The sequence below is a fragment of the Eretmochelys imbricata genome, chromosome 5 (assembly GCF_965152235.1).
Source record: "Eretmochelys imbricata isolate rEreImb1 chromosome 5, rEreImb1.hap1, whole genome shotgun sequence".
Classification (NCBI taxonomy): domain Eukaryota; kingdom Metazoa; phylum Chordata; order Testudines; family Cheloniidae; genus Eretmochelys; species Eretmochelys imbricata.
This window is the reverse complement of record NC_135576.1, coordinates 75781925-75803310: the sequence shown is the minus strand read 5'-3', so window position 1 is coordinate 75803310 and position 21386 is coordinate 75781925. Positions and strand designations below refer to the sequence as shown.

The 21386-nt window shown below is 39.4% G+C and overlaps 1 protein-coding gene across 4 annotated transcripts in view; it reads right to left on the bottom strand.

The window, feature by feature from the left end:
* The window catches only part of TNFAIP8 (TNF alpha induced protein 8), a 99424-nt gene that overhangs the window by 3743 nt on the left and 74295 nt on the right, over positions 1-21386 (bottom strand). Inside the window, exon 1 of one of the 4 annotated variants that reach the window (XM_077817363.1) lies at positions 1613-1939. The exons of the other annotated variants lie outside the window; for them this stretch is intronic. Coding sequence (XP_077673489.1) covers positions 1613-1619 — 7 coding nt within the window. The 5' untranslated portion in view covers positions 1620-1939. Of the gene's footprint in view, positions 1-1612; positions 1940-21386 lie in introns of those variants that run through there. 4 annotated transcript variants of the gene reach the window in all.

Below are 21386 nucleotides of genomic sequence, written 5' to 3'. Positions count from 1 at the left end.
ATGAAAGCATAGATTCTGCAGATGCCCATGGGCAAAGCTCTGCATTTGGAAGAGAAAGTTTCCTACCAGCCATGTGTATATATGTTCTGATACACAGTTGCCAGCACATATAAAGGGTATTTGTTCAAAGGGGCAATTGTTAGGCTATAAAACTATATTTCCTCCTTCACGGCATCTTTGAAAAATTCACAACAGAAACCATTTTAAGATTTGGAAAGCTTCCAGCCCACTTAATGAAAAAGTAACCACATTCTGTACAGTTAATTAATTAATTAAAAAATCTTAGATCATTTGAATATATCTTTTTAAAGAGTTAGTTCTTACCAGATGAGGATACTGAAGTACCCAAACCTCATTGTTAGCTATTTGGGAGAAGTAATCAAGCTCACAAGACAAACAGGCTTTTCTAAACCACTTGAGTCTGAGAAGCAGCTAAGGATCATAACTAGCCAATCAGAAAAGTGAAAAATACTTCAACAGTTTTTGTATTTTTAAAATTTAATAATAAATCTGTGTTACTATTTAAATAAAAACAATCAAGGTATTTTAAAAATCATCGTGTATGAGAAGCCACTAGCCAGTACTTAGGATAGTAGAGATCTATTTTTATCAAGTAAAGATGAGCTTCCTTTGAATTATGATTGCCACTTTATTATAACAAAAATAATTAAAACCACATCCCCTATGTTTCCTAAATGCTCCTTGATCTCCTTCTCACCAAAACAGGTATATTGTCCTTCCCTGGCTTTATTAGTTAAGTCCACAAATTTCAATGATCTCTGATGTTCCACAAATTTATACAGATTTCTTCTGCTTTGATAGGAGCACTACGATGGCTTACAAAGTACGTTTCCAAGCAAAAACAAAAAATGTATTTCATTTTTTCCTCTTTGGATTTATACAAATGCTAAAAGGGGCATTTATCCAGATGCTATAGCCACCCTTGCCTTAAAACTACATCACAAATAATACCTCAATATAACTTAAAGAACTTGCCACTAGCAAGCACCCCTCCTCAAATCAGCCTCTAACCATTTCCTACCCTACAAACCCGCCATTAATGGTTTTGACACTCCAAGACCCCACAAAGAGAGTTTTTCTAAAACAAAGTCATAAGTCACAACTGAACATCTGACTTTTTCTTAAACAAAATCAAAACAGAAAAGTCCCAGCCTTAAACATATGATTACGGTGGTGTTAGCAAATAAAGAGTTCTCACTTGCATATTCTGAATGGTTGCCCTATATGTTATTAAAATGCTGGGGCTATGTCGAGTGTACTACTTTCTATACATCTACTTTAGTGCTCTTAGAGTACAAGTCAAGTTTCATTTCTTTAATTTGTCATCATTCCATGAGTTTTGATCCAGCTGTCAAATACAAACTGTATCTTTAAAAAAAAAGTTATTCTAAAATCCAGTTGGACTATGTTATGGACATTTATTGCTTTGTTTCTCTCTACTGTTATCAATACCAGAAAAATAATTGGAGAATTAAAATGCAACGTATTTACAAAGCAAGTACTTAAATAAAACTGGACTTTAAGCACTGAGAGGAAGCAGTCTTCAAAGAAAAGACAAAATTTCCCTTGAGAAAGTTAAAATTTTACTTACTGTTCATCAACAAGTAGAATTACAGCTTTTACTGAGATGGTGATGCCAAAGTCATGTTTCAGGTATAGTCACAATGTGTACGAGGTGAAGACTGGACTGGTAGCTTGTTAATTAAATTTAACACCAATACGTTATCATAGTAGCCTAATATACTCCCCTAAAATAGCATCAGAATCGGATATAGATTTAAAGTTTTTTCATCCTCTCCCTGTGACAATCTCATAAAAGCATTTTCTTCTGAACTACCTTTCTTTTCAGCCTAAATTGCTTCATTTCACTTTGGCAACTCAAAGTGCAAAAAATTACAGTGAAGTAGTTTCACTTCCTTGAAAGGAAAGCTTAAAGGAAATTGCATTGCTAAGCAAGCAATGTAACATTAATAGCCGTTATTGGTAACTGACATCTGGGACAATGAACAAAAATATAAAAAGAACAAAGGTAAAGTAACTTAGAAAGGGCAGGCTTGGTTCTTTGGAAGGGACCCCTATCTCCTGTAGCCAAGTGCTTATTTCCTGATTTCCTATTTATGAGCTATCCATTCAAACTAAAAATGAACTTATTTGAACAAAACATGTTTAAAGGCCCAAACTAAAATCAGATTTTTGATTATGCAAACTAGGCCTGCAGCATATAAACAGAGCAGTTATTAAATATTTTTCCTATAGGTTTACATTAGCGATGCATATGAAGCAAAGCTCCAGATCTCAACCTCTGAACTTTGTGGGGAATGTTTGAAATCTGAAGTGTTACTTTTTTAGCCAGGGCCACATCTCTAGTTAATGCATATCCCAATACACTGGTTTAATTACCTTTTGCCGTTGGCTGTAAAACTTATTTAACCTTCAATTCATTAGCAAAAGATGGCTTCTAAAATGTTCAATCATTAGAAATCCAATAAGATAACAACATTGTGAATGATTTTTTTTTATTGTAGTAAATATATTTGTTGAGGGAATACAGGATATGTCCATTAGCACCTCAAGACCATTCATGAAACTTTTCAAAAAGCCAGATTCCAAAAGCGAATAGTCTGCAGAGTATAAAGGAGTAACAAAACAACAACAAAAGAGTAATGGCTGGCTGAACATTGCACGCTGAAAAAACCCATTTCGAGAAATGTGGCAACTGATTTCCTGCCTGTCTTCCGGCATGGACAAGTGCATTTGCCGCAGTATTGCTGTGAGTTTGAATCATGTTACAACCATTGCACAAGATTAGGATCTTACATTCTTAGTAAGACAGACTCCTTGAGTGAGGGGCACTGTCTTACCCCCTGAGGGGCACCTACTTGAAAACAAGTGGGAGGAGCAGTACTGTTAGTGCCAAGTGTTCAAATATCACAAGTGGCTTGAATTCATGAAATGTAAAAGCAACACTTATTTATTTATTTATTTTCTTATTTATTATCTGCTGGGTTTTGAGCCTTTAAGGTTTGTGTTTTCAAGCAATTATAAGCTCTAGAAATTTTTTTAAAAAAAGTACTGAGGTCATGATCTTATCACATAACTCCAGCAAAATAAAAATCACCAAATATTATTAAACTTGTGAAAAAATTGCAGAAGTTGATAACACTGCAGGACAGCTTCTGACAGATGAGTAGATAAAATTTGCAGCAGGCAAAAGTAGTCAAAAAAAAAAAAAGTGTGTATTCCCAGAACCCTGTTTCTGCCACACATTTCACTGTGCACTGATCATAAAGATAAAAATATAAAAAAAAGAGGCAGCAGAGTACAGATTTCTCAAATATTAATAAGGCAGCCTGATGTTTTGAACTCTGCCACCACAACGTATAGCTTCTTCCTAATTAGTGTCACATTTTCTAAGGCTTTTGATATCTTTTTAAGGGAAGGCTTGATGCTTAGATTCTAATGTGCAATAAATACTACAGATCATACCTTGGGTGCAAGCATGTTAAATTTAGCTTTTTTAAAAAAAGCTCAAAACATTCCTTAATGTACTGCAGCAGTTCCCAGACTGTGGTCCTCAGAACACATGCCAGTGTTCAGCAGCAAGCTGGCTGGCACTAGTGCTCCTTGTTTTCAGGTGCTTCTGGGGTGTTCAAAAGCAGCTGAAAACAAGAAGCCACCCTAGCTGGTTTTACAAAAAACTGATACTACAGAGGAGAGGAAACAGGAGTCAGCCTCATGGAACAGATCCAGCAATGGGACCGGAGCTGCCAACAAACAGTAGGAGAGAAAAGAGACTGAAACAGCTGAACAGAATATCCAGTGGAACAGAGGAAGGAGAGGACCAAGTAGCTTGGACAATCAGTCCAAGGGAGAAGGATACTACAGAACAGAAGTAAGAGCAAGGAGAGAGAAAGGAATACAATAGATACGAGGGGAATATCAAATGAAGAGCAAAAAAGAGCAACTAATTTATTTCAAAAATGACAAAGCCACAACCTTCATTAAATGCCTTCCTAATATCAAATATCTCCATATAGGCAATTATTATGGTAGGCACAAGGAAGTTACATGATGGCTAGAGGAGAGGAGGCACATCCACAAGATAATGACTCTGAAAAGATGATCTATACTTAGAATACATTTTAAGATGAGAAGGCACGAGGTGGGGGTGGGGACCTATCTAATCTGATCTCCTGTCAGGGTTAAAAAAACCCAGAGGATTACTGGCCTAGTGGATGGGGAGAAGCAGTCGACGTAATACATCTTGATTTTAGTAAAGATTTTGACACCGTTCAAACATGACAATCTCTGAGGAAACCAGCGAAATGCAGTCTAGGTGGAATTACTAGAAGGTGGATGCATCCAATGAAGTGAGCTGTAACTCACAAAAGCTTATGCTCAAATAAATTTGTTAGTCTCTAAGGTGCCACAAGTACTCCTTTTCTTTTTGTACTCAGAGTAGTTATCAGTGGTTCACTGTCAAACTGGGAGGGCATATTTAGTGGGGTCCTGGGGTCCTAGTGCAGCTACTGTGTAGGTCCTGGGTCAAGTACTATTCAATATTTCCATTTATGGCTTTGATAATGGAGTGAACAGTATGCTTATAAAATTTGCGGATGACTCCAACCTGGGATGGATTGCAAGTATTTTGGAGAACAAGATTAAAATTCTAAAGGACCTTAATAAATTGGAGAATTGGTCTAAAAATCAACAAGATGAAATTCAGTAAAGACAAGTGCAAATTGTTATACTTAGGAAGGAAAAATCAAATGCACAAATACAAAATGGAGCCTAACTTGCTGGGCAGTAGTACTGCTAAAAGGATCTAGGTGTTATAGTGGATCACAAACTGAATATGAGCCAACAATGTGATGCAGCTGCAAAAAAGGCTAATATTACTCTGGGGTGTATTAATAACAGTATTATGTGTAAGAGGTGAGGAAATTGTCCCACTCTTCTTGGCACTGGGGAGGCCTCAACTGGAGAACTGTGGCCAATTCTGGGTGCCACACTTTAGGAAACATGTGGACAAACTGGAGAGAGTCCAGAGAAGAGCAACAGAAATGATAAAAGATTTAGAAAATCTAGTCTAGGAGGAAAGGTTAAAAACTGGGCACATTTAGTGTTCAGACAAGAACTGAGGAGGAACTTACTAACAGTCTTCAAATAGGGAAAGGGCTGTTATAAAGAGAATAGTGATCAAATCTCCATATCCACTGAAAGTAGGACAAGGAGCAATGGGCTTAATCAGCACCAAGGGACTCCCAATGGACCAGATTCATTGAGAAGCTGGTACATACCCTTGCGAGACTCCCAGAGATGGAAAGTCTACTGGGAGAAGTGGTTGCAGTTGTGCTAATCTTCTACAACTTCAGCTGCACTGGAGAGGTTGTCTTACAGTATTAGCACAATCCAAAAAAATGGGCAGTTTTGGTTGGAAAAGGTCTGACACCACGGATACACTGAATCAAAAGTCTCAAACTCCTGCTGTAAACTAGAGCTTCCCTTCTCCCTAACACCAACCCTGAGGGAGGGCACTGGCAGTTAACACCTCTTCCCTTCCCAAAGGTTTAATCCATTCTGAATTACACTTCACTTTCTAGGCCCTCTGTAACTCACAACTCTCCAAGCCAGCACTTTGGCCCCAAGCCCCTAAAAATAAAGAGCTGTAGATCATACCTAACTCTATAGAAAAATGTTCAATTCCTCTCATTTCTCTCCTATGTACCTTGCCACTCACACCTTTATGAAGAGCAAGTGTTTTATTTAGCACTTTTTTCCTTGGAAAATATTCTGTTTTCTATGTGAATGTCAAAAAGAAAAGGAGTACTTGTGGCACCTTAGAGACTAACCAATTTATTTGAGCATGAGCTTTCGTGAGCTACAGTTCACTTCATGCTCAAATAAATTGGTTAGTCTCTCAGGTGCCACAAGTACTCCTTTTCTTTTTGCGAATACAGACTAACATGGCTGTTACTCTGAAATATGTGAATGTCAGTTTTAGTTAGGAAAAAATATTTAAACCAAGTTTTTTAAATGCATGAAATGTACATGTTTCTGGCTCCCGACCTGGGAGTTTATCATTATGTACCTTAGGCAAGTCTTAAAAGATTCTTGCTACAACTTTTCCCTGTGTAGTGCTATAAAAATGCTGATTAGTCAAGCAATTTATAATTATTTTAATATTTACACTGAAAGACCTGGAACAAGAAACTAATCTCAGGCCCTGAAGCCTAGGATAAATAGCAAACAAGAGGTGTTGCATGGACATAGTTTGAAGAGTATAGAAGTGGGTTATCCCACTCTTGGAGCATAAAGGCTGCCAGCTAATTCATGGCTCGAGGGTTCCAACAGTGCTGCCTCAGGAGGATTCTCAGAATCAGCTGGGAACACCAATACACTAACATCAGAGTTTTCTCTGCAGCCAACCTCAGCAGTATAGAGGCACAGGTCATGAAACACCACTCCGCTGGGCTGGCCACTGTGTATGTATGCCTGACACACGCCTCCTGAGAGAAGAGTACTTGCTTCAGTTAAGTCAGGAAAAAAGGGCTCACGGAGGGCTGCAGAAGCGCTTCAAAGATGTACTGAAAGTACACCTTAAAAAGGGAGGCATCAACCCAACAAACCGGAAGGACTCGGCGTCGAACAGAACACAGTGGTGCCACACCATGCACCAAGCCACAGCTCACTTTGAGGAGAACAGAAGTGCTCATGAGACAGAAGCGCTCATGAGACAGAAGCGACAAAGGAGGAAAGAAAGGACAACTGTCCAGCCAACTATGTTTCCTCCAAGATTACACCTTTGACTTCTGTGGTAAAATCTGCAGGGCACGAATAGGGCTCCTCAGCCACTTAAAACCCCACCAATGAACCCCCTTGGCAGACATCATCCTCGCATTGAGGGACAGTCAAAGATGACTGGATAAGGCCATACAGCCAGCTGTGTCAGCTGTAGAGGGGAAAACAAAATAAAGTAAGTCTAGCAACTCCTCTCAGAACAGAGAGTTGTGGAGGGAAAGAAACAAAAAGTTTCCAGAACCATAACATGGATAACCTATCATTTCTCAAATGCGGCCACCCTGGCTGCATTGCATGTGGCACCATGGGCTTTTCTTGCAGCCACAGTCGCCGGGGCTGTGATTGGGGGGGGAAGGGGAGGGGCAAAGCAGCAGCCCCTCCCTCTCCCTGTTGCTCCTGGATGCACTGCCTTGATGCTGGCTGCTAGGGCTGAAAGCAGAGATTGGACCCTGCCACCTCTGAAGATAGCTGAGACACAATGCTGGACTAGCCACCTGGTGAGTTCCCCATATTCCCAGGACTGGTGGGGCTCAGGGTTTGGGCTTCGGCCCTGGGGTGGTGGGGCGGCAGGCTCTGGCTACGGGGCTTCAGACTCTGGCCCGACTGTCTCCCCTGAACCCCCATCCAGGGCTTAATTTGTCCCCTGGTTTGCCAGGGCTGAGTAAGTATGCTGTGAAAAGTGGTATTTGTATGTTTGTTAATATCACTTTTAACAACAAACTCTCTAGATAGCAATAAATAAATTACAAAGATTTGGACGTGTATATGTGCATATTTGTTTGGGGGAAAGTGTGAGAGTGGCCACCAGCAAGAGCTGGTGACCACACTCTGAGGCCACCAAAAAATTTATCCCAAGAATCCCTGCCCTATATCCTCTTTTTCGTAGGATGCTAGAAAGGAAAGTTATCTCTTTGCCAATGGGTTCACAAAGTTATATGCAATATATGGTTGTTCCAACAGAAAATGCATTGGCTAAGTAACTGGACACAAATGATCTCTGACTAAAAGGTGGGACGAGTCAGTTGCAAGGCAAACAAAAAGCCCCAAGAAAACTCTGTGTGGTGGGGAGGAGTGGACGGGGTGGTAGTAGTGGTGAATGATGCTATTCCAAACAAGAATGTGTGTATAGGGTTTTGCTGCCCCATGAGAGCAATCTGCACCAAGAAGTTATTCTGGTTTTACATTCCTGAGCTTTCCACAGCCACCTTCTGTATCACATGATACCGTAGCTAGTTAGGAGATTCACAAAGCTTTTTTAAAGGCTTGCCGTCTCTTCCCACTAGAAGCCATGGGTGTTTTTATTACACTGCCTTGACAAGAAGAAAACGGTTCAGATGTAATACCTTTTTATATACATAGGATTACTGTTATAGAGCCACATTCTAAAATATACTGCGTACTTGAAAAACAAAGAAGGCTGACCCAGTCACACAGAATAGGATGACGAACGTAGTCTGGCATTTTACTCCTTAGCCACCATTTGTCTCCTTTCTTGGAATGCAGCAACAGGTGCTGTGACATTAAATATAGATCCAATATATTTCAGCTGTTGGATTGGTCTAAGTAGGCAAAAGACAGGTGCTTCTCTGCACCTATATGTGCATGTGCAGATCTGCATTTGCCAGGAGCACACACGAATGCCACAGTCCACACTGACGCTACAAAGATGTTTGGTAAGATAAAAACGTGCATCAGTCATTTCTGTAGAACAAACAGAATGCAGTCCCGATACTGTAATAATTTATGCAGCCTCATAAGTGCATACCAAACTGTAGAATAGGTCACCAGTGTGAGAGTAAAGGGTTCCTACCCCGAAGGGCAGAAAAACAAGCAAACAGGACAGGACAAGACAGAACATACTCCAAGTGGAGTTTGGCCATTACAGCTGGAATGCTTGATCGAACAGAGTTATTTAAAGAATATTTAAGGAAGAGAGGTCTTGTTATATATTAATAGGAAGGTAGTTGTGGCGTATGGACTTTCATGCACAAAAGGGAACTAGGTATGGGGATAGGAGTCAAAGGTGGTGACAAGACACAAGATTGGGCAGAGCAAAATGAGCAAGTGAGTTCAGGAGTCTTGGGCAGAGATGGAGACAAGCCGTGCGAAGAAGAAACTTGCACTTGATATAGAAAATAAGTTGGAGGCAAGGGAAAGGCCAAAGGCTATCAGATACAAGGCCCATGTGGCAAGAATATAAATCAACTGACAGCTGAAATTTGAACTGACTGGAGATAGTGGTGACAAAGATGACATGACGCACAATGGAGAGAAGGTGGCTGCAATAATCTATTACAAGAACAGACTAATAAATTTGAAGTCAGAAAGGAGAAGGGATATATTTTGGAAATGATGTAGAGATAGCTGCAGCAGGATCTGACAAATGACTGGATGTAAGGAAAGCAGGAAAGAGGAGTTCACAAATGACAAGATTTGTGAGAATAGAAAACAGCTGTTAAATTAACCAGAACATTTGATCTTAAAGCAAATTTGAAAATGTCTAATTTTATTTTCCCTCAGTTGCATTCTTGGTTCTGTGACTTCCTCCATATCACACTGTACAATTGAAAGAGTTTATTTCTCTATTACTGTACCAACCTCACTTCCTTAATTCTCCTTCTCTTTCAAAAAACCCCATACCTATTTCATAAAGCACTCAAGGAGTAGTCACCATGCCTTGCTCAGTGTGTGTTCCATCTTGTCCTCTGCATTACAACTGTCAGGAAATTAGTCCAAATTCCCAATCATCTATTCAATGACTGCAACCATTTCCTCTCTCCAATTCCCTTACTCCCATCTGTCAATACAAAAATATGCCTATCTAAATATTCTTACCCTACTGCACAGTCCACCTCTCTCATCTCACTCACTCTTTGCATTGCTGCTCACCTTTTCCTTTGGCTTGTCTTATCCGTTAGCCCTTTGCTTTAAAGCCAATGGTCAAAACAGCTGTTTAATTGACCAGAACATTTAAAATATTGTATTTTTTTAAACACCACTGTTTTAAGTGTTTGATTCTCAGTAGTTTAAAATGAAAGTTGAATTTTCTCAGTCATAATGGTTGTTCAAACTAGTGATTTCCTCTGTTTTTTTTTTTTTAAACACTATATTTCACTTCCTTAGGGTCTGATTTTGCGACTCCTAATTTAGCATAAATGAGGGATCTAACAAAAGTTAGAAACGTAGGTGAAAGGAAAATTAGGCTGTTAATATTTTCAGAGACTCATGCTTCTGTGAAATTAGATATTGTGGTTTAATATCTTTTATGTTATACTGTAGTCAAAAAGCAGTATTATTACAGAATCTTTATTGAACAGTAATAGCACTAAAATATCCTATTTAATTGTAAGCTTAGCAAATGTGTTTACTATTTAAAATTTGGACCCCTCCTGTGGTTAAGTACTTTGGGCTGATGCCTGAGAGATTAGCTCTCATTATATAAACTGGTATGGATGGTGAGCACTGCAGAGGTCAAATGCCTAGCCCTTGTGCTTTGCAATGTTCCACAGTAATATATATGGCCAAGCATGTAGCACTATTGATGAACTATGAAGGCAGTCCCATACAGCCTTTAGTCAAGGATGGTTGCGCCAGCTTGTGATCCTGGGGGTTATGATGGGAAAAGGTGATTTGGAAGAAAACACTTGAACACTAATAGAATCATAGACTTTAAGGTCAGAAGGGACCATTATGATCACTGGAGAAGGAAAAGTCCTCTACTGATGACAACAAAAAACCCAACCTATTGATCTAAAACTTAAATTAGTGAAATGACATTTTTGCCGTGCCTATGTATTAATAGCTTGCCTTTCCTTCAATCTGAGGTATTACCATCCTCTTTCTCTATAAGATTTCATTAAGTGGTAAATGAAATCACAGCAGATTGATCAATGCCTAAACGCCACAAATGCAATAATTTATGTCTTGCGACTGCTGATAATATTGATTGCTTGTTGTAACACAATTTTAGTTTAAACCTACATTCAAGACAAATTTTGAGTGTCTTTACTGTACCAGGGGTTCTACACTTTCTAGGCCCAGCACTACATCAGAAATATCCCCATAGACTAGTCAAACCATTTAAGTTAACCCCCCAAAAACAAACAAACCTGGCAGAGAGCCATTCTAAGTAAAATAGTGTACAAGAGAAGAGATACCACTCAAATATACAAAGTCATATTGTGTCTAACTGATTCCACTGGTACCTTGGGCATCTTGGTAGCAGTCACATATGCATCATTTATCATCACACAGTTTATTCCCTTCAACAGATGTGTTAAAATGTTTCCATCACAGAAAGTTATAGAAACCCCAAAGCTGTCCCCTCTTTAAAAAAAAAAAAAAAAAAAGCCCAGCAATTTGCATAGGCAAAAGAGAAATAGATCTAAGTCTTCCACATTAAAAGATTTGATTAAAATGCAACTCTGTCACATATGTCATTTGAGTTGATGTAAAAACTTTCCTTCTATTTTTACGAATGGAGAACAGTCATATCAAACACTGAAATTTCATACACAGCCATACATGGCAACAACTGCGCCTATAGTTTTGTACATGACTAGCTTTGTGAAATGATTAGTTTCAGTTCCGTCACCCATAAAACAGCAAATATGAACAAATGAACAATGTGTCTTGGAAAAAGAAACGAGACTTAAATATAACCTATTTCATAACAGTTTAATCTTCACACTTCTCCCTCTGAGATTGATGTAGGCTAAGAAAAGAAAGAAAGCCGCTTAATAAAGAGCTGCATGGAAAAACAATTTAATTTTCTCATATTACAACACAACTATAAATTTACATTTAATGGATGGAACTTTATATCTATTTACTTTCATAATCCATGACATGCCAGTCACTACAATAATTACCTTCTTTTTCAAAGAACGTATACGTGGATTGTAAAAATTAAATTTGAGATTAAATTTGGAATATGTCTTTTTACAATTATTTCTTACCATATTGACTTTTTGTGGTTAAAGCAGTGGAAAAGAAATAATGATGACAAACATCACTACAGTACATAAGTGAATTTGACAAAACAGTATTTTGTCAAAAAAATTGACACTCTAATTAAAAGAGACTTACACAGGCCTTTGCATCATAACCTTATCTGATTGTTAGCTCCCAAGTCTTACCTTCTGCATACTTTGCTCCAGCCAGGCCTCATGCAATAGTCTTGAATCTTATGAAGCCATTGCTTTTGTCTGCTCTTACTTTGAGTCTAGATTAGCAGTATCGTAAAGAATACAACCTCCCTGAATTTATCTGCAATGCCACTACTCCGTCCACTTACGTTTCTGTTAAAAATCCACTTCTGCTATGCAGTTTAGAGTGGATTGAGCGGTCTTGCTCATAAATTGCCTGTTGGTCCCTAATCCCTTAAACTCCACTTGTCCACTGCCCTTAGATTGTGAGCAGGCGGAGAGCAGACACCGTCTCTGAGGGTTTGAAAAAGGGCTTAGGGCACAGTGAGCAATCCCGTAAATAAAACAAAGTAGTAGTAAGGAAAATAAAGAAAAACTAAGCCACTAATATAAAGCATTGCCCTAAATGGAAAGCTTGACATAAATCAACATACTGTAGTGTCATCCATAGCTCATGTTGCTCCGCATGGGCCAACATCCAAGTAGTTAGCAATGTATAGTATCACATGTGGTGCAATACCTGTGTACAGTGCAGTGAGTTAAGGGGTTGGATCCTGCTCATAATTAATGACGGAGTTCTGTCACTCACTTCTTTTTGGGAGAGGACTGAGCCCAAAAGGTTTCAACCTCAATTATAAGTTGTTTTGCCGTGTGGACTGAAGTGAGACCCTGAGGAGCAGGCTGTGAAACATGGGCACAATATGTCATCTTCTGTCCTGATTTGCATCCTGTGCTCCCCACAGACTTCAGTGGTATAGGGTAGTGGATAAAACAGGGCAGAATGGATTAACTCACAAAAAGCCACGCACGCCCCCCTTTGGTGCCCACGAAACCACACATCTGAATGCACAAATGAGCCCGTAGACACAAAAATGCCCATTCATGAACATAAATATAGGAGTCTGTGAGCACGTCCTTTGCATCCAGAGTTAAAAAGCTACTTTTATTATACACGTTTCTCTTTTTTTGTTTAAAAAGCATTTTGATTTAAAACGATACGTTTATACTAAAAGTGTTAAAAATAATACAGCCTAAAGGTAAAAAGTGTCAACACGATGGTGTGGAAGGAGGATGGAGAGTTTGCTTGACTCTCTTGATCTTCAATCCCAAAACATATCAGAATCACAACAAATTACAGACTATGTAATGGTATAGGCAGAAAGGATGCATGAGACTGAAAGATGTATGGTAAGATGCCTTACACACACCCCGGCGTTTTCATGTACATGTTGTTCAGCACTAATTCTTGTTTGGAGTTTGAAAACTGGGCATAAAAGATTCTTCACTTTTATTCGAAAGAGAATCAATTAGTGCAAGTTACAATCATTGAGCCTGATTCACCTTGTGTTAATCCACATTTACAGCAATGTAAATTGATTCAAGTCTGTGAAATTATACTAATGTAAAGTTGAAGTGATGCAGTGGTAAATCTAAGCCAATAATTATAACTTTGTTGCTGATTAGAGTTCTAATCATTCTGTCAACCTAGAGAAACCAAAGGCTACAGTCACCTGTCTTTGCAATGCTCTCTCTGTGACCTCAGACAATTCACTTGACCTCTGCCTTATTTGCTCCAACTGTAACAAGGATCTTACCTAACTAAATAAGGGGTGGCATGAAGACTGGTGCTTTCAAAGAACTCTGTAGATGAAAATGGCTCAGTAGTATTTCACAGGAATGGTATATGGCTAAGATCTCTGATTCAACATAGCATTATCCTTTGCTTTCCAGATTAGCCAGCTCCTGGAAAATCATATATACTAGCTCTGTGACATCCAGTGTGTTAATGGAAAAAGTTATCCCAGGGCAGAAGACAAGATAAGGAAAAATATAAATAAAACCAGTCATTCTTTCCTTGCTGCTCTGGACTGAGATGCAGAACTACTTGGGGAAGAGCGAATTCCCAGCCTCATGTGGTTTTCTAGCCTTGATTCTCAGGAGAAAACATCTCCAAGAGATGAAAAAGGCCTATGGGACTTAAATTAGTACTACCACCTGAATCATCCAGTGTTCTCTAGTCACATCATTCCGCTCAAATACCTTCACTGATTTCAGGCATTTTACCACATCATATTTATGCTCCTCCAACTCATCTTCAAGACGGTAATAATTTTGCCTTGTCTAGTTCTCTCATCTTATTTCCTCCAATTTCCAGGGCACATTCCACATTACTGTATTCTTTCCTCCTTTCACTCTCTTTTACAACTTCTATCATGTTCCCCGTGGGCCCCCGTTATTGGAGTACGAATATTATTATTAATGACCGCTCCCATCTCGTTCATACCCACTTCTTTCCTATCTTCTAGCTCTCTTTCCACAACCTTCCCTTTCTTGAACTAGTGCCCCACATCTTGCCTTCAGTGTGTCCTATGTAGCTTGGACTGTAGTATCTTCAGGGCAGGACTGCAGCAATCTGTGTGTGTAAAAACCATATACACATATGGCATGACGCAAGTGATATCCAAGTAATAAAACCCACACCATGTCCTCATTCTTCTCCTCTGCAGTCTGAAGCAGGGAGAGTTATCTGTGCAACACCCAGTCTTCAGTCAGAGTCTGAGGCCTTGTCTACACTGCCACTTACAGCTCTGAAACTTTCTTTGCCCGGGGGGGGGGCGGGGTGTGTGTGAAAAAACACACCCTTGAGCGATGCAAGTTTCAGCGCTGTAAAGTGGCAGTGTAGATAGTGCTACAGCGCCGGTAGCTATTCCCCTTACGGAGGTGGTTTTATTACAGCTCTTCAAGAGCTCTCTCCCATGCTGGAGCCGCGACTACACAGCTGACAGCACTTTAACATTGACTGCGTAGACGTACCCTAAATCACGAGCACATTTGGGGCTAGTGGGTCTTTCCTACTCCTAATTAAAACTGGCTAGAAAATATTCAGTGGCACGAGACATGCTGAAATACTCTGTTTTGCTGAAGCAAAAAAGTTTCAGGGAGACTTATCGATTTCAAAGTTTTGGCGGGAACTATAGCCTGGTGACTAGGAAAGAGACCTAGGGAAACCGAGGTTCAAGTCCCTTCTCTGCATGATTCAGAGTAATCTGCGAAGAAAATCTTTGCTCTGAATCAGGAAGAGCAGAGACTGGAACCTGGGTCTTCTGACTCCCCAGGCCTGTGCCCTAATCACCATGTTACCTACACCAGCATCCACAATCACCTTGAAATGCCCATGTGTCATTCCAAAAAATGGATATTTTGGCACAATTCCATTTTTGTTGAAATGTTAGAAGGGTCTTCTTTTCACTCAAGTGAAAAATGAAAACAAATTTTGAAACCTTAAAAGTTGCTGGGAAACGCAATTATTGTCCTTCATTCAGGTCTACCCCTAATAGCTCAAATACTAAGGAAACTTCTACCTCCAACACTTGTATACTATGAATGTCCTTCCCCACTTTGATGAAGAGTCCAGCGGTAAAGGGTTCCATCACAAAAGGACAGTATGGTAGGTAGCAACAGGAAGAATCTTCTGCAGATAAACCCTAGATTATCCTTGCTGGTGGATGCTTGGGATTGAACAAACTGTGAGAGCCCAATAGCAGTTCCTTAAAAATGCTTTCCCAGTTGACAACATTGGTCAAATAGGGAACATTCCACTCCAGTATTAGGATGCTGGGGGACTCCCTGACTATTTCACAAGAACTTATCTGCCTGCCTGGGAAAAAGGTAGTTGCAAAATGTCAAAATATGATCCATAATCACTAGAGGGGGTGAGTATTTACTTCTCAAAATAGGGAGTACTATGGGCCTCACAATCTCTACATACAGCAGCTAATTTTGCATGTCCTAAGTCCTAAAAGGAATAAAACATGTGAGTTCGTTCCTCCATAATCTCATTTACATTTAAAAAATGCTAGCATGGCTACTCAAAGCTCTCAATGTTTTTCAGGAATGCACAGATTTCACACTGATGAACTGCAGAACTTAGAACTGACTGAAATAAAGATACAGTAGACACTCTGGTTCTGAATGGTTCTACTTGTGCATCCTACTAAACAACGGATGATGTTGTGCATTTCAAAAATCTTTCATAGCAAATATCATTCCATTGTACTTTAGGGGCAGCAGAGTTTATCTCATGTTATGTCTGGAGTTGAAAGTTCTATTAGAAAACAAGATTATGTATTTGGTAAATATACAACAGAAAACCTGTAGAATGAATGTCTCAGCTACTGTATTCTAAAGTTTTACACATATTAATATTTTATCCTAGGAGAGAGAGATGCAAAAATAATTTATACCGTGACCACTTATACTGCGTTATCTCCTTTTTAATTTTACTGCACTAAAAGCATTTAGCCTCAGGTCACTGCAAGCAACGAAGTAAGAACCTAAACCAGTGCAATTTTTATAGCACTTACAGTTTTTTTGGGTTGCTCTGTGTGCCTAAAATAGGACACAAGAGTCTACTAGAAATAGTACATTACAGGATTTCTTTTCTTAAATTCTACCATGCCGTACGTTTTGGCCTGTACAAAGTTATCTATATATAGAGGTTGGGGAGAGGGGGTGTTTCAAAGTTAGACTCTAAAAAAGTAAATACACAAATGGAAAAATGTATGAAATGATATTAATATACACCAGAAAGTAATGGCATTGGGGCTTAAAGATCAATACAAAGGTATTTGTTGAACTGTTACTTAGCAACATTAACAACACAGCATGTTTTGGCATAATTGAACACAAAGTTCAGTTTCCCTTTAATATTCTCCTCTGGACCACATAGTAAACAGTGATCAAGGACAGAAACTGCAAAGCCACACAGGAGTTACTGCTTTTAGAGTAGCAGCCATGTTAGTCGGTATCCGCAAAAAGAAAAGACGACTTGTGGCACCTTAGAGACTAAGAAATTTATTTGAGCATAACCTTTCGTGAGCTACAGCTCACTTACTGCATAATCCAAATCCTCAATTTACTTTGGAACTAGTACAATATACAAGAAGGAGGGAGTCTCACTCTTACTCCTAATTGACACTGGCACAAATTAGATCAAACTCACACCCAAAGACAATAATGTATTTGTTAGATTAATTTTTGCTACTCAGAATTAACGGTTAATTTACCTTACTGTTAAAAAGCTGTATCTTATTTCCAGTTTGAATTTGTCACCCTTACACAGGAAGCACTCATCACCGTTTTTAATAAATTACTTGGTCAGCTATCCAACAGAATCTGAATGCTTGAATTCTGCCATAAATACTCTGATACATAAATACATTATTAATCAATTAATTTGTAAACACCTAGAAGATAAGGTGATAAGAAACAGCATGGTTTTGTCAAGAACAAATCATGTCAAATCAATCTAATTTTTTTTTTTTTTTTTTTTTTTTTTTTTAACAGGGTAACAAGGCTTGTGGATTGGGGGAAGTAGTAGATGTGGTATATCTTGACTTTAGTAAGGGTTTAATACGGTCTCTCATGACCTTGTTATAAACAAACTAGGGAAATACAACCTAGATCAGTGAATCTCAACCTTTCTAGACCATTTACCTCTTTCAGGAGTCTGATTTGTCTTGTGTCCCCCAAGTTACACCTCACTTAAAACTACTTGCTTACAAAATGAGCCATAAAAATACAAAAAAAAAGTGTCACAGCACACCATTACTGAAAAATTGCTCACTTTCTCATTTTTACCATACAATTATAAACCAAATCAATTGGAATACTGTACTTACATTTCAGCGTGTAGCATCTAGAGCAGTATAAACAAGTCATTGTCTGTATGAAATTTTAGTTTATACTGACTTTTCTAGTGCTTTTTACGTAGCATGTTGTAAAACTAGGCAAATATCGAGATGAGCTGATGTACCCCCCTGGAAGACCTCTGCGTATCCCCAGGGGGAGGCATAACCCTGGTTGAGACCCACTGACCTAAATGGAGCTAGTCTGATAAGTGGGTGCAAAACTGGTTGAAAACTACTCCCATAGAGTAGTTATCAGTGATTCACAGTCAAGCTTGAAGGACATAGCAAGTGGGGTCCTGTTCAATATCATCATCAAGGATTTAGACAATGGCATAGAGAGTACACTTATAAAGTTTGCGGACAATAACAAGCTGGGAGGGGTTGCAAGTGCTTTGGAGGATAAGGATTAAAATTCAAAATGATCTGGAGAAATGGTCTGAAATAAACATTCAATAATGACAAATGCAAAGAATGCAAAAAACTCCACTTGGGAAGGAACAATCAGTTGTACAAATACAAATGGGAAATTTCTGCCTAGGAAGGAGTACTGCAGAAAGGATCTGGGGGTCATAGTGGATCACAAGCTAAGCTAAATGAGAATCAACAGTGTAACACAGTTGCAAAAAAAGCAAACATTTGGGAATGTATTAGCAGGAGTGTTGTAAGACAGACATGAGAAGTAATTCTTCCACTCTACTCTGCGTTGATGGCGGTCAAACTGTGGCTCGCATGCCCCCTACGTCCCCCATTTTCCATCTACCAGACTGTGGGGGTCGGGGGAGCTCAGGACCTCTGCCTTTCAGTGGGGTGGTGGGGTACGAGCTTCTGTCAAGTGAGGAGGAGGGTCTCAGGGTTTCAGCAGGAGTGGGGCTGAAGCCGCCAACCCCAGCTGGTGTGCTCTGGCTCTCAAACTTCTGAAGATTGTTGTATGCGGCTCGGAGGGCCAGTAAGTTTGGCCGCCCCTTGATTCGGCCTCAAGTGAAGTAATATGTCCAGTTCTGGGCACCACAATTCAAGACAGATGTGGAAAAATTGGAGAAAGTCCAGAGAAGAGCAACAAAAATGATTAAAAGGTCAGGAAAACATGATTTATGAGGGAAGATTGGAAAAGTGGGTTTGTTTAGTCTGGAAAAGAGAAGACTGGGATGGGACATGACAACAGTTTTCAAGTACATAAAAGGTTGTTACAAGGAGGAGGGTGAAAAATTGTTCTCTAACCGCTGAGGACAGGATAAGAAGCTATGGGCTTAAATTGCAGCAAGGGAGATTTAGGATGGATATTAGGAAAAACTTACTAACTGTCAGGGTAGTTTAAGCACAGTAATAAATTCCCTAGGGAGACTGTGGAATCTCAGTCATTGAAGATTTTTAATAACAGGTTAGACAAACACCAGTCAGGGATGGTCTAAATAATACTTCGTCCTGCCTTGAGTGCCCCTCAAAGTCCCTTCCAGTTCTACGATTATGCATCTTTGGGCTTGCAATTATGTTTTCAGTGTTAGGGTAAGTCTACACTGCAATCAGAAGTGTGACTGCAGCACCTGCAGACCTACCCAAGCAAGCTTTGACCTAGCTAGCTTGAACAGCAGCAATGAAGCTGGAGCAGCGTGGGCTAGCCCCTCCTGTACATACCGAGGGTCCTGGGTGGGCTTGTGCAGCCTGTGCTGCAGCAGCTTCACTACTATTGTTATTCAAACTACCTAGATCAGTGCTAGCTTGGATAAGTCTACACATGCCACAGTCACACCTTGCACTACAGCATAGACATGCCGTCAGTGTTGTGCCTGGGGCCAAGGAGCTACCTGGCAGTGTTAAACTGGATCAGATATGGCGGTCTAACATAGCTGCAGATTCACTCAATTTATAATTTTGTTGACTGAATCTAGCCTTTACTAGTCATTTTCTCCCTTCCCCTTATTTGTGGGTCATGACAACTAAAAACAGTGGTACTGTAGTCTCATCAAGACACGACATTACATACACAAAAATCTCATGCAGCACAAATCTTTTCTGTACAATATGATCAGCATATAAAACTAACGTATTTGTGGAGTTTCTAGTGATCAATACATTTAAAAAGAGTAAATCTCTGCCGACTGACACTCACACCTGCTCTTTCTAGTTTGTCACTGCTTCTGTTTTCCATTGAACACTTATTCAGGTCAAAGCAAAACAAAATCCAGTGTCTTACCAATTAAAGCAACTGAAGTACTTTAAATCTCAAAGTAATCTCTTCTCCTCAGAAACCAACCCCTTACCTTGGCCACCATGAAGGCCTTAGCACCTCACATTATGTCCAGAGAAATTAAACAATCTGCATAAAAACCAAAGTTATCTTCCCAGAGAACGTTAAGAATCTAAATCAGACGGATATAAGAACTTTGCCTTAAAAAAAATGAATTTAATTTTGAAATAAAGTGCGCTTTACAAAACTGTCTGACGTTTCCTGTGTGTAAACCAGAGAACGTTTCATGCCATGGCATGCATGCTACTTGCTCTTCTATTGTACAAATGGGGTGGAATGTGCACGTTGCCATAGAAATGTACATTCTCTCTTTTTTCACAACAGTTGCTACAGGAAAGTATTTCAATTCTACAATAATTTCTTGAATATTCTATTGGAAAAAAAGTGTGTGCTTTTTAGTGTATTTGTTCATTTGGGGAGAAAGGGAGGGAGAGCGTATGGAATTTCTGAGTACTACAAGAATGTCAAAGATCATGCTTAGTCATTATATACATAGATTATGTTGTTGTCTGTATCATTAAATTTCATTCGATACAGTCCTATTTTTCTGAATATCAGCTAACTATCCTTGTCTTTCACATCATGTACAAGATAAGTCTAGCTGTAGCTCACGAAAGCTCATGCTCAAATAAATTTGTTAGTCTCTAAGGTGCCACAAGTCCTCCTTTTCTTTTTTCTAGGCCTACAGTAATTTTAACACATTCAAGTGGTGGCGTGAGATAGAGAAAGGTGGGATGGGGAGGGAGAGCCTTCTGAAATATTCTGAAGAGCTTTCTGATTGTTTTGTTACCAAATGGGAAACACTTGGGTTTCCTTGTTGCTAACCTGGTTTGTGAGAGTCATACTGTTTCGCTCTTTCAGTTTGGAGTCTCCACAGAGACTACTTATGAAGATCATGAAATCAAATTCTTTTCAGAGAAAGCCAGTTTTTTATCCCAGTCTTGACTTTTTCTCCCTTCTGTACAAATGCTCTTTTGTATACATACCGAGTTTCAGGAAATTACTCCCCCTCTCCACCATCCTCCTCCGCAACTTGCACAAAACAAACCCCCCTAAAAATCAACACTGGTGAATAATTGTGTTTTTGTTGAAATGTTTCCAGCTCTTCCACACGTTCATGCTACAAGGAGTAAATGAAACCCTTTGCTTTGGCAACGTTAGTTCCAGGCACACTCCTCTCAGTTTAAACACCCCCCCCCCCCCCAAACTAGTATGCACTTATACTGTAAAGGAAGTCAGCAGCAACAGCAAGCTCATTCCCAAAATAATGATCTTTCACTTCTCCCCTACACAGCTTCCTCTTTGATTACAAATATACAGCATTTCCAATTCCAAAAGTCTTTTACTATACATTGCTTCTTTCATTTACCAGTACTTTGTGTACTCTTAGGTCACCCTTGCACAAATAAGCAGACGTCTTTGGAATCAAGACTGCGGTTGTTTTGATTCTAGTAAAATCTAAAAAGCAGTCCTTAGATGATT